General features: G+C 38.8%; 1 protein-coding gene across 4 annotated transcripts in view; it reads left to right on the top strand.

The window, feature by feature from the left end:
- MMS22L (MMS22 like, DNA repair protein) overlaps positions 1–12,095 on the top strand; it is a 142,539-nt gene that overhangs the window by 121,565 nt on the left and 8,879 nt on the right. For all 4 annotated transcript variants that reach the window (XM_079939782.1, XM_079939781.1, XM_079939780.1 and 1 more), the window contains one exon: positions 1,422–1,585. In XM_079939782.1, coding sequence (XP_079795908.1) covers positions 1,422–1,585 — 164 coding nt within the window. The remainder of the gene's footprint in view (positions 1–1,421; positions 1,586–12,095) is intronic.

Genomic DNA, 12,095 nt, shown 5'->3' with positions numbered 1-12,095 from the left:
CTGAAGTGAAATCGAATCCTTAAGGTCTTCAAGTCGTTAAAGCCCAGTGTTTAGGATCTTGGCTGCTTTCCTTGACTTTCCTATTTACTTTGTATACAGTAAAAAATGTCTTTCTTATGATTTCTAGTTGAATACCTAAACACGTAACAATTCCTTTTTCTGTCTTTTTAAACACTCAGTAAAGAAATAGAGATTGCCTCCTATGACTTCCTCTATTCCAAGCTTTTCTACTCCTGGAGTTCCCCATCTTAGGGCCTCTTCTACTGAATTCCTAAGAATTCTGGGATTATCTTTCAAAGCACCTGTCACACTGTATTATAATTGTCCTTTTTTTTTTTTTAATCTAACTTTTCCACTGAACAGTGAACCCCATGCTTTCAGAAACCATATTTTATACTCTTGTTCTTAGACTTGTACCTGGCACACCATGTACTAAATACTTTTTTCTAGGCTTTGGGAATTCATTATTAAACAAAACAGATAAAAAGCCCTTGCCGCTCAAAGAGTCAATGAATTTTGTAATATGTAATGTTTGTTGGAAGTCATTGTATAGAGTAGAAATGATGAAGGCATAGTTCTGCCCTTAAGGAATTTATAATCTTTAGTGATTTCTATGCCCCATTTTGGCAAATTATTATTGCTTTGCAAGTATATTTAGATGTCTAGCTTAGATTTAGCTATATCTGACACTTATTCATATTGTCTTGACTTTTTAGAAACTGAACAATTTTCACTTTCATTTATTCACTTAAAAAAAGTATACTGAACACCTGTTATGAGCTGAGACCTGTTCTAAGAGGTAGAGATACAAAAATGAATCAGATAAATTATCTTTATGACCTCTGTTGAGTTCGAATGCTAAAAATTGTCCTGCTTTAAGAGAAGATATTATATCCTAAATTACCTCTCTGATTCTTTTACTTCATAAGGGAAGGAAGGAGGTAGGCTGGAATGGGAAGATGATTTCTAGTATAGTCTTCTTATTTATTTGGAAATATAAGACCCCCCTTCAAATCCCTAAGTAAATAAATATGAGGAGAGAATCTTTACGCAAATTTGACGTTAGAGAAAATGTTGCATCATTGAGGAGCTGATAGAGGAGATCCAGCTTATATTACAAAGTTAGATTTTTATTAGATTTTGATTAAGTGTATTAAGTATATTTTAAGACGAGGTTGCTTTGTATTTTGTTTGTATCTGTATTCTGCTTTGGCCCTTATAGCACGCCAAAAGGATGTGCAGTCATTGCTTCAAAAATCTTAGGTTTGAAGAAAACATGGTAAAATATACATACTTTTTAAAAATTGTGTTTTACTAATTTGGGAGCTAAAATAGGCCAGTATCTTTAAAGTGTATGACATTTGATTCTGCTCTATTAAAACTTTAAAGAGAAGGAAAAATAAAATTATGCTTCTTTTCAGGAAATCCTACTTTGAGTTTAAAGGATCCTTGCTCCCTCCTCGCTTAGCATCCATTCTGGCCTTCATCCTCCAACTTGTTAAGGAAACTAACATTGATGTTTCCGAGGTTGAACTGCTCTTCCCAGGAGTATTAAAATGCTTGGTGTTGGTCAGTGAACCTCAAGGTTAGTTCGTTTACGAGTTTGTGTTTGTTATACTTTTATGTTCACAAATTAAGAGTGTATTCTTTCCTATCAGTTAAATCAACATTTACAAAAATATATGGTTATTTTATATCAATTTGATTATATCATGGCTAAAGAACAAACTCCAGCCAATAGCTGAGGTTGGGAATGATAAAATGATTAAAAACTGACATGTTTCAGTCTAGTTGGTTTTTTTTTTTTCTCCCAGACAAATAGTTTAAGTTTATTTAATTTTTATTCAATCAGACTCCAGTATTAAATGCAACTTATTTAAATATCAAGTGGTGAAGGGTCAGCATACTTTCTCCTATTCAGATTTCTGCTGGAATATGTAAGCTGATCTCTCGGCAAAGAGATCAGATCACTGATCCTTTCGTTTTCAGTCTCATCAGCCTTACTGCCAGTGATTGCTTTAAAATATTACATATTTAGTCTTCCCTGTGAGTAGCATGCTTTAATAAGCTTATTGGTAATATGCAGAATAGTGGCTATAGTTCTATCCTGAAGGGGTTTGTGTGTGTGTGTGTGTGTGTGTGGTACGCGGGCCTCTCACTGCTGTGGCCTCTCCCGTTGCCGAGCACAGGCTCCGGACACGCAGGCTCAGTGGCCATGGCTCACGGGCCTAGCCGCTCCGTGGCATGTGGGATCTTCCCGGACCGGGGCACGAACCCGTGTCCCCTGCATCGGCAGTCAGACTCTCAACCACTGCGCCACCAGGGAAGCCCCTGAAGGGGTTTTTAGTATAAATAGGATGGGGTGCGTGTGTGTTTGTGTGTGTATGTTTGTGTATTTGTCATTATAACGTGATTGTTTGCGGCAGGCTTCTCACATGCTTCTACCTAAGTACTTCTAACTACTGTGATAAGTGAGTACAGTGTATATCCTAAAGAATATGAGGGCAAAAAAGTGGTAGCTGAAAGCTCAAACAGCTCTTTGAAATGTTCTGTTTTATCTCAAAAATTGATGCATATTTTGTTTTAATCCACATTATTTTGATGTTTAAAATGTTCATCTCTGCTTCCAAGCTTGCTTTTGTGAAAAATGTTGTATTATGTTAATATAAAATACCCTTACTTGATAATAACACCTCTTCAGTGAAGAATATCCAGAGATAGACCCCAGACTCTTCTTTAGAAATTTTACCTTCTTTGAAAACGTTTGCATACTTCTACTTTCAGTGAAAGCCTGTTGTATTATACAGTACAAAATCTGAGACAGAGCAGACAGTATAGCATTTTAACTAGCCCCTTGTTTCATTGAGGGTAATATTTATCACGAAGGAGATCAGGGTTTGGGAGGGGAATTTTGCTGCTCATCTCTAGCTAGTGGTGCATCGCATGTTCCAAATAGAAGGCATACAGAATGCTCTGTCTCCACATGGCCGTCTTTGTAAGCGGAAGAAACAGTGTTAAACACAGGTTTGTGTGATTGGCTCAGAGAAAATTCTGACTCTCCTTGTAGTCTCAGTGTTTAGAAGGACAGTGTGTAAAATCGTAGAAAAGTAGTGTTACTAAATGACACAGCAGTTCCATTCCTAGATACATGTCCAAGAGTATTTTAAACATATGTCCACTCAAAATACCTGTACATCAGAGCTTCAGGAGTTACACTTCCAGCATGACAACATGAGGAGCTCTGCAGCCCTGCTCCCCAGAAAAACTGGTGAAAATTATTTAAAAGAGAGCATTTCAATTTTCTGGAAGTGGTCCTGAGGGTACAAAACAAATGGAGAAACATTATTTGAGAAAATATACTGAAGTCTTGGTAGGAACAGCAAGTCTTTGATATTTGAACCAAGATTACTCCCTTCTCTGCTCCTAGCTCAGTAAGATGGAAACTTTGCTTTAGACTGGTAAATTAAATAACTAGAGTTCCATCTCCCCACAGCTCCCAGTAGGAGGGCTGTCTTCCTGTGAGAGGCAGGATATCAGTGTTTCTCATTCTGCCTCCTAGCTATCTGATGGTAAGGCTGTATTCCAGGGGAGTGTGGGTGAGAAGTGGGGCCTTCATTCTTCCATTCAGCCCCCACTCGTGGGATGGGTACACTATACTGAGTATGGCACCAATGAGAATACTGGGGCACTGATTGTCCTTGCTCCAGTTTAGAAGTGGAGATTCCATGCCGAGAGGACCTGCGGCTAATACCCCTCCTTCCAGAAGCATTCAGCACCTAAAGTGGGTATGTCACTCAGAAAGTAGTGGACACCATGGTCCCTGTCCCCAGCACCAGAGCTACACCTCTGAGTTTTGCCTGGGAGTGGGAGAAAACCATAGAATAGAGAACTCTGAATCTCTCCCAAAGGAACTGACTTGCAACAAAGTGTGAAAAAGTTCAACCTTGAGGGTGCTGTCAAAAACAGTGGAGTTTGTGGTTGAAAGGCAATAGGTGAGAGAATGATAGATTTATTGGAGGTATAAGCAGATGGTTGCACAATTCTGTGATTATATTAAAAACCATTGAATTGTGCATGTTAAATGGGTGAATTGTATAGTATATAAATTATATGACAATAAAATGGTTATTTTTTTTTAAATACTAAAAAAGGATAACCCAGTTTTTTAAGAAATGCTCAGTTCAATTAAAGAAATAAAGATGACAGATATTTTTTTAAAAACCCTGTACACTAATGCTCATTGCAGTGTTATCCATAATAGCCCCAAAATGGAAACAACCCCAATGTCCCTCAACTAATGAATTGATAAGCAAGATGAAGTAAATCCATACAGTGGAATATTATTCAACCATGAAAAGGATTGAAGTACTAACGCATTCTATAACATGGATGAACCTTAAAACATTATGCTGGATGAACTTCCTTCAAGATGGCGGAAGAGTAAGATGTGGAGATCACCTTCCTCCCCACAAATACATCAGAAATACATCTACACGTGGAGCAGCTCCTACAGAACACCTACTGAACACTGGCAGAAGACTTCAGACCTCCCAAAAGGCAAGAAACTCCCCATGTACCTGGGTAGGGCAAAAGAAAAAAGAAAAAACAGATAAAAGAATAGGCACAGGACCTGCACCAGTGGGAGGGAGCTGTGTAAGGAGGAAAGGTTTCCACACACTAGGAAGCCCCTTCGTGGGCGGAGACGGGGTGGCGGAGGGGGAAGCTTCGGAGCCACAGAGGAGAGCACAGCAACAGGAGTGTGGAGGGCAAAGCGGAGAGATTCCCGCCCAGAGGATTGGTGCCGAGCAGCACTCACCAGCCCGACAGGCTTGTCTGCTCACCTGCCAGGGCGGGCAGGATCTGGGAGCTGAGGCTCGGGCTTCGGAGGTCAGATCCCAGGGAGAGGACTGGGGTTGGCTGCGTGAACACAGCCTGAAGGGGCTAGTGTGCCACGGCAGCCGGGAGGGAGTCCGGGAAGGAGTCTGGAGCTACCAAAGAGGCAAGAGACTGTTTCTTCCCTCTTTGTTTCCTGGTGCACGAGGAGAGGGGATTAAGAATGCCATTTAAAGGAGCTCCAGAGACAGGCATGAGACGCTAAGGCTGCTACTGCAGCCACCAAGAAGCCTGTGTGCAAGCACAGGTCACTCTCCACACCTCCCCTCCCGTGAGGCTGTGTAGCCCGCCACTACCAGGGTCCAGTGATCCAGGGATGACTTCCCCGGGAGAAAACACGGCGCTCCTCAGGCTGTTGCAGCGTCACACCGGCCTCTGCTGCTGCAGGCTCGCCCGCACTCCGTGCCCCTCCCTCCCCCTGGCCTGAGTGAGCCAGAGCCCCCGAATCACCTGCTCCTTTAACCCCGTCCTGTCTAAGGGAAGAACAGAAGCCCTCAGGCAACCTACATGCAGAGGCGGGGCCAAATCCAAAGCTGAACCGCAGGAGCTGTGGGAACAAAGAAGAGAAAGGGAAACCTCTCCCAGCAGCCTCAGGAGCAGCAGATTAAATCTACACAGTCAACTTGATGTACCCTGCATCTGTGGAATACCTGAATAGACAACAGATCATCCCAAATTGAGGAGATGGACTTTGGGAGCAACGATATATATATATTTTTTATTTTTCCCTTTTTCTCTTTTTGTGAGTGTGTATGCGTATGCTTCTGTGTGTGATTTTTGTCTGTATACCTTTGCTTTTACCATTTATCCTAGGGTTCTGTCTGTCCGTTTTTGTTTTTTATTTTTTAGTATAGTGTTCAGTGCTTATTATTAGTGGATCTGTTTTTTTGGTTTGGTTGTTCTTTCTTTCTTTTCTTAATTACTTTAAAATTTTTTTTTAATAATTATTTTTTGTTTTTTATTTTAATACCTTTTTTTTTTTATCTTTTTCTTTCTTTCCTTCTTTTTTTTCCCTTTTATTCTGAGCCATGTGGATGACAGGTTTTTGGTGCCCCAGCCAGGCGTCAGGGCTGTGACTCTTAGGTAGGAGAGCCAAGTTCAGGACATTGGTACACCAGAGACCTCCCAGCTCCACATAACATCAAACAGCGAAAATCTCCCAAAGATCTCCATGTCAATGCCAACACCCAGCTCCACTCAACGACCAGCAAGATACAGTGCTGGACACCCTATGCCAAACAACTAGCAAGACAGGAACACAACCCCACCTATTAGCACAGAGGCTGCCTAAAATCATAAGGTCACAGACACCCAAAAACACACCACCAGACGTGGACCTACCCACCAGAAAGACAAGATCCAGCCTCATCCACCAGAACACAGGCACTAGTCCCCTCCACCAGGAAACCTACAAAAACCACTGAACCAACTTTAGCCACTGGGGGCAGACACCAAAAACAATGGGAACTACGAACCTGCAGCCTGCGAAAAGGAGACCCCAAACACAGTAAGTTAAGCAAAATGAGAAGACAAAGAAATGCACAGCAGATGAAGGAGCAAGGCAAAAACGCACCAGACCTAACAAATGAAGAGGAAATAGGCAGTCTACCTGAAAAAGAAATCAGAATAATGATAGTCAAGATGATCCAAAATCTTAGAAATAGAATGGAGAAAATACAAGAAACGTTTAACAAAAGACCTAGAAGAACTAAACAGCAAACAAACAATGATGAACAGCACAATAAATGAAATTAAAAATTCTCTAGAAGGGATCAATAGCAGAATAACTGAGGCAGAAGAATGGATAAGTGACCTGGAAGATAAAATAGTGGAAATAACTACTGCAGAGCAGAATAAAGAAAAAAGAATGAAAAGAATTGAGAACAGTCTCAGAGACCTCTGGGACAATATTAAACACACCAACGTTCGAATTATAGGGGTCCCAGAAGAAGAAGAGAAAAAGAAAGGGACTGAGAAAATATTTGAAGAGATTATAGTTGGAAACTTCCCTAATATGGGAAAGGAAATAGTTAATCAAGTCCAGAGAGTCCCATACAGGATAAATCCAAGGAGAAACATGCCAAGACACATATTAATCAAACTATCAAAATTAAATACAAATAATATATTAAAAGCAGCAAGGGAAAAACAACAAATAACATACAAGGGAATCCCCATAAGGTTAACAGCTGATCTTTTAGCAGAAACTCTGCAAAGCCAGAAAGGAGTAGCAGGACATATTTACAGTGATGAAAGGGAAAAACCTACAATCAAGATTACTCTATCCAGCAAGGATCTCATTCATATTTGACAGAGATATTAAAACCTTTACAGACAAGCAAAAGCTAAGAGAATTCAGCACAACCAAACCAGCTTTACAACAAATGCTAAAGGAGCTTCTCTAGGCAGGAAACACAAGAGAAGGAAAAGACCTACAATAACAAACCCCAAACAATTAAGAAAATGGTAATAGGAACATACATATCAATAATTACCTTAAATGTAAATGGATGAAATGCTCCAACCAAAAGACATAGACTGGCTGAATGGATACGAAAACAACACCCGTATATATGCTGTCTACAAGAGACGCACTTCAGACCTAGGGACACATACAGACTGAAAGTGAGAGGATGGAAAAAGATGTTCCATGCAAATGGAAATCAAAAGAAAGCTGGAGTAGCAATTCTCAGACAAAATAGACTTTAAAACAAAGACTATTACAAGAGACAAAAAGGACACTACATAATGATCAAGAGATCAATCCAAGAAAAAGATATAACAATTGTAAATGTTTATACACCCAATATAGGAGCACCTCAATACATAAGGCAAATGCTAACGGCCATAAAAGAGGAAATTGACAGTAACACAATCATAGTAGGGGACTTTAACACCCCACTTTCACCAATGACAGATCATCCAAAAAGAAAATAAATAAGGAAACACAAGGTTTAAGTGATACATTAAACAAGATGGACTTATTTGATATTTATAGGACCTTCCATCCAAAAACAACAGAATACACTTTCTTCTCAATTGCTCATGAAACGTTCTCCAGGATAGATCATATCTTGGGTCACAAATCAAGCCTAGGTAAATTTAAGAAAATTGAAATCATATCAAGTATCTTTTCTGACCACAATGCTATGAGACTAGATATCAATTACAGGAAAAAATCTGTAAAAGATACACATGGAGGCTAAACAAGGCACTACTTAATAACCAAGAGATCACTGAAGAAATCAGAGGAAATCAAAAAATACCTAGAAAAAAATTACAGTGGAAACACAGTGACCCAAAACCTATGGGATTCAGCAAAAGCAGTTGTAAGAGGGAAGTTTATAGCAATACAATCCTACCTTAAGAAACAAGGGACATCTCAAATGAACAACCTAAGCTTACACCTAAAGCAATTAAAGAAAGAAGAACAAAAAAAACCCAAAGTTAGCAGAAGGAAATAAATCATAAACATCAGATCAGAAATAAATGAAAAAGAAATGATGGTAAAGATCAATAAAACTAAAAGCTGGTTCTTTGAGAAGGTAAACAAAATTGATCATTAGCCAGACTCATCAAGAAAAAACCGAGAAGAATCAAATCAATAGAAATGAAAAAGGGGAAGTAACAACTGACACTGCAGAATGCAAAAGATCATGAGAGATTACTACAAGCAACTATATGCCAATAAAATGGAAAACCTGGAAGAAATGGATAAATTCGTAGAAATGCACAAGTTTCTGAGACTGAAGCAGGAAGAAATAGAAAATATGAACAGACCAATCACAAGCACTGAAATTGAAACTGTGATTAAAAATCTTCCAACAAACAAAAGCCCAGGACCAGATGGCTTCACCAGGCGAATTCTATCAAACATTTAGAGAAGAGCTAACAGCTATCCTTCTCAAACTCTTCCAAAATATAGCAGAGGGAGGAACACTCCCAAACTTATTCTGTGAGGCCGCCACCATCACCCTGATTCCAAAACCAGACAAAGATGTCACAAAAAAAGAATACTACAGACTAATATCACTGATTAACATAGATGCAAAAATACTAGCAAACAGAATCCAACAGCACATTAAAAGGATCATATACCCTGATCAAGTGGGGTTTATCCCAGGAATGCAAGGATTCTTCAGTTTATGCAGATCAATCAATGTGATACACCATTTTAACAAACTGAAGGAGAAAAACCATATGATCATCTCAATAGATGCAGAGAAAGCTTTTGACAAAATTCAACACCCACTTATGATAAAAACCCTCCAGAAAGTAGGCATAGCAGGAACTTACCTCAACAAAATAAGGCCATGGATGACAAACCCACAGCCAACATCGTACGCAATGGTGAAAAACTAAAGCCATTTCCACTAAGATCAGAAACAAGACAAGGTGTTTCCCACTCTCACCACTGTTATTCAACATAGTTTTGGAACTTTTAGCCACAGCAATCAGAGAAGAGAAAGAAATAAAAGGAATCCAAATCGGAAAAGAAGACGTAAAGCTGTCACTGTTGGCAGATGACATGATACTGTACATAGAGAATCTTAAAGATGCTACCAGAAAACTACTAGAGCTAATCAATGAATTGGTAAAGTAGCAGGATACAAAATTAATGCACAGAAATCTCTTGCATTCCTATACACTAACGATGAAAAAACTGAAAGTGAAATCAAGAAAACACTCCCATTTACCATTGCAACAAAAAGAATAAAATACCTAGGAATAAACCTACCTAAGGAGACAAAAGACCTGTATGCAGAAAATTATAAGATACTGATGAAAGAAATAAAAGGTGACACAAATAGATTCAGAGATATACCATGTTCTCGGATTGGAAAAATCAACATTGTGAAAATGACTATACTACCCCCAAACCAATCTACAGATTCAATGCAATCCCTATCAAACTACCCTTAGCATTTTTCACAGAACTAGAACAAAAAAATTCACAATTTGTATGGAAACACAAAAGACCCCGAATAGCCAAATCAATCTTGAGAACGAAAAATGGAGCTGGAGGAATCAAGCTCCCTGACTTCAGACTATACTATAAAGCTACAGTAATCAAGACAGTCTGGTACTGGCACAAAAACAGAAATATAGATCAATGGAACAGGATGGGAAGCCCAGAGATAAACCCACACACATATGGTCCCCTTGTCTTTGATTAAGGAGGCAAGAATATACAATGGAGAAAAGACAGCCTCTTCAATAAGTGGTGCTGGGAAAACTGGACAGCTACATGTAAAAGAATGAAATTAGAACACTCCCTAACACCATACACAAAAATAAACTCAAAATGGATTACAGACCTAAATGTAAGGCCAGACACTATCAAACTCTTAGAGGAAACCATAGGCAGAACCCTTTGTGACATCAATCACAGCAAGATCCTTTTTGCCCCACCTCCTAGAGAAATCAAAATAAGAACAAATGGGACCTAATGAAACTTCAAAGCTTTTGCACAGCAAAGGAAACCATAAACAAGACCAAAAGACAACCCTTAGAATGAGAGAAAATATTTGCCAATGAAGCAACTGACAAAGGATTAATCTCCAAAATTTACAGGCAGCTCATGCAGCTCATTATCAAAAAAAAAAAAGAAAAAAAAACCCAATCCAAAAATGGGCAGAAGACCTAAACAGACATTTCTCCAAAGAAGATATACAGATTGCCAACAAACACATGAAAGAATGCTCAACATCTTTTATCATTAGAGAAATGCAAAGCAAAACTACGATGCAATATCATCTCACAGCGGTCAGAATGGCCATCATCAAAAAATCTACAAACAATAAATGTTGGAGAGGGTGTGGAGAAAAGGGAACCCTCATACACTGTTGGTGGGAATGTAAATTGATACAGCCACTATGGAGAACAGTATGAAGGTTCCTTAAAAAACTAAAAATAGAACTACCATACAACCCAGCAATCCCACTACTGGGAATATACCCTGAGAAAACCATAATTCAAAAAAGAGTCATGTACCACAATGTTCACTGCAGCTCTTTTTACAATAGCCCGGACGTGGAAGCAACGTAAGTGTCCATCATCAGATGAATGGATAAATATGTTGCACATATATACAATGGAATATTACTCAGCCATAAAAAAACGAAATTGAGTTATTTGTAGTGAGGTGGATGGACCTAGAGTCTGTCATACAGAGTGAAGTTAGTCAGAAAGACAGCAACAAATATTGTATGCTAACACATATATATGGAATGTAAAAAAAAAAAGTCATGAAGAACCTAGGGGCAAGACAGGAATAAAGACGCTGACCTACTAGAGGATGGGCTTGAGGACATGGGGAGGGGGAAGAGTAAGCTGAGACAAAGTGAGAGAGTGGTGTGTATATGGATATATATACACCACCAAATGTAAAATAGCTAGCTAGTGGGAAGCAGTCGCGGAACACAGGGAGATCAGCTCAGTGCTTTGTGACCAGCTAGAAGGGTGGGATAGGGAGGGTGGGAGGGAGGGAGATGCAAGAGGGAAGAGATATGGGAACATAAGTATATGTATAACTGATTCATTTTGTTATAAAGCAGAAACTAACAACACCATTTGTAAAGCAATTTTATTCCAATAAAAATGTTTTAAAAAAAAGTGTATGAACTTCCAGTTATAGGATGAATAAGGTCTGAGAATCTAAAGGATAGGTTAGAAACTATAGTTGATAACACTGCATTGTATAATCAAAAATAAATAAATAAAAGTTTTTAAGTGAAACAAAAACAAAAAAAACGTTATGCTGAGTGAAAAGAAAGCAGTCACATAAGACCACATGTTGTATGATTCCATCTGTATGAAATTCCCAGAATAGACAATCCATAGAGACAGAAAGATCAGTGCCTCCGGAGACTGGGGGAGGAAGAAAATGGGGAAAGATTGCTAATAGGTGTAAGGTTTTGGGGGGAGGTGATGAAAATGTTCTGAAATTAGATAGTGGTGATAACTTCAAAGTTCTTATGAATATACTAAAAACCAATGAGTTGTACACTTTAAAAGGTTGGTTTTCATGTGTGAATTATACCTCAATAAAGCTGTTATTTTTAAAAAAACAATGCTTACTGTTAATAGTTTGTGAAGGCTATTTCTTCATGTTCTGGTACTTTTTCCACAGAAGAACTTGTGGGTTTTGTTTTTGTTTTTTTCAAGAAAACATCTTTAAAAAGAAACAGTTATATTGGCTT

Source organism: Stenella coeruleoalba (genome assembly GCF_951394435.1).
Source record: "Stenella coeruleoalba genome assembly, chromosome: 12".
Taxonomy (NCBI): domain Eukaryota; kingdom Metazoa; phylum Chordata; class Mammalia; order Artiodactyla; family Delphinidae; genus Stenella; species Stenella coeruleoalba.
Note: the sequence above shows the minus strand (reverse complement) of the source record. Positions and strands in the feature narration are given on the sequence as shown.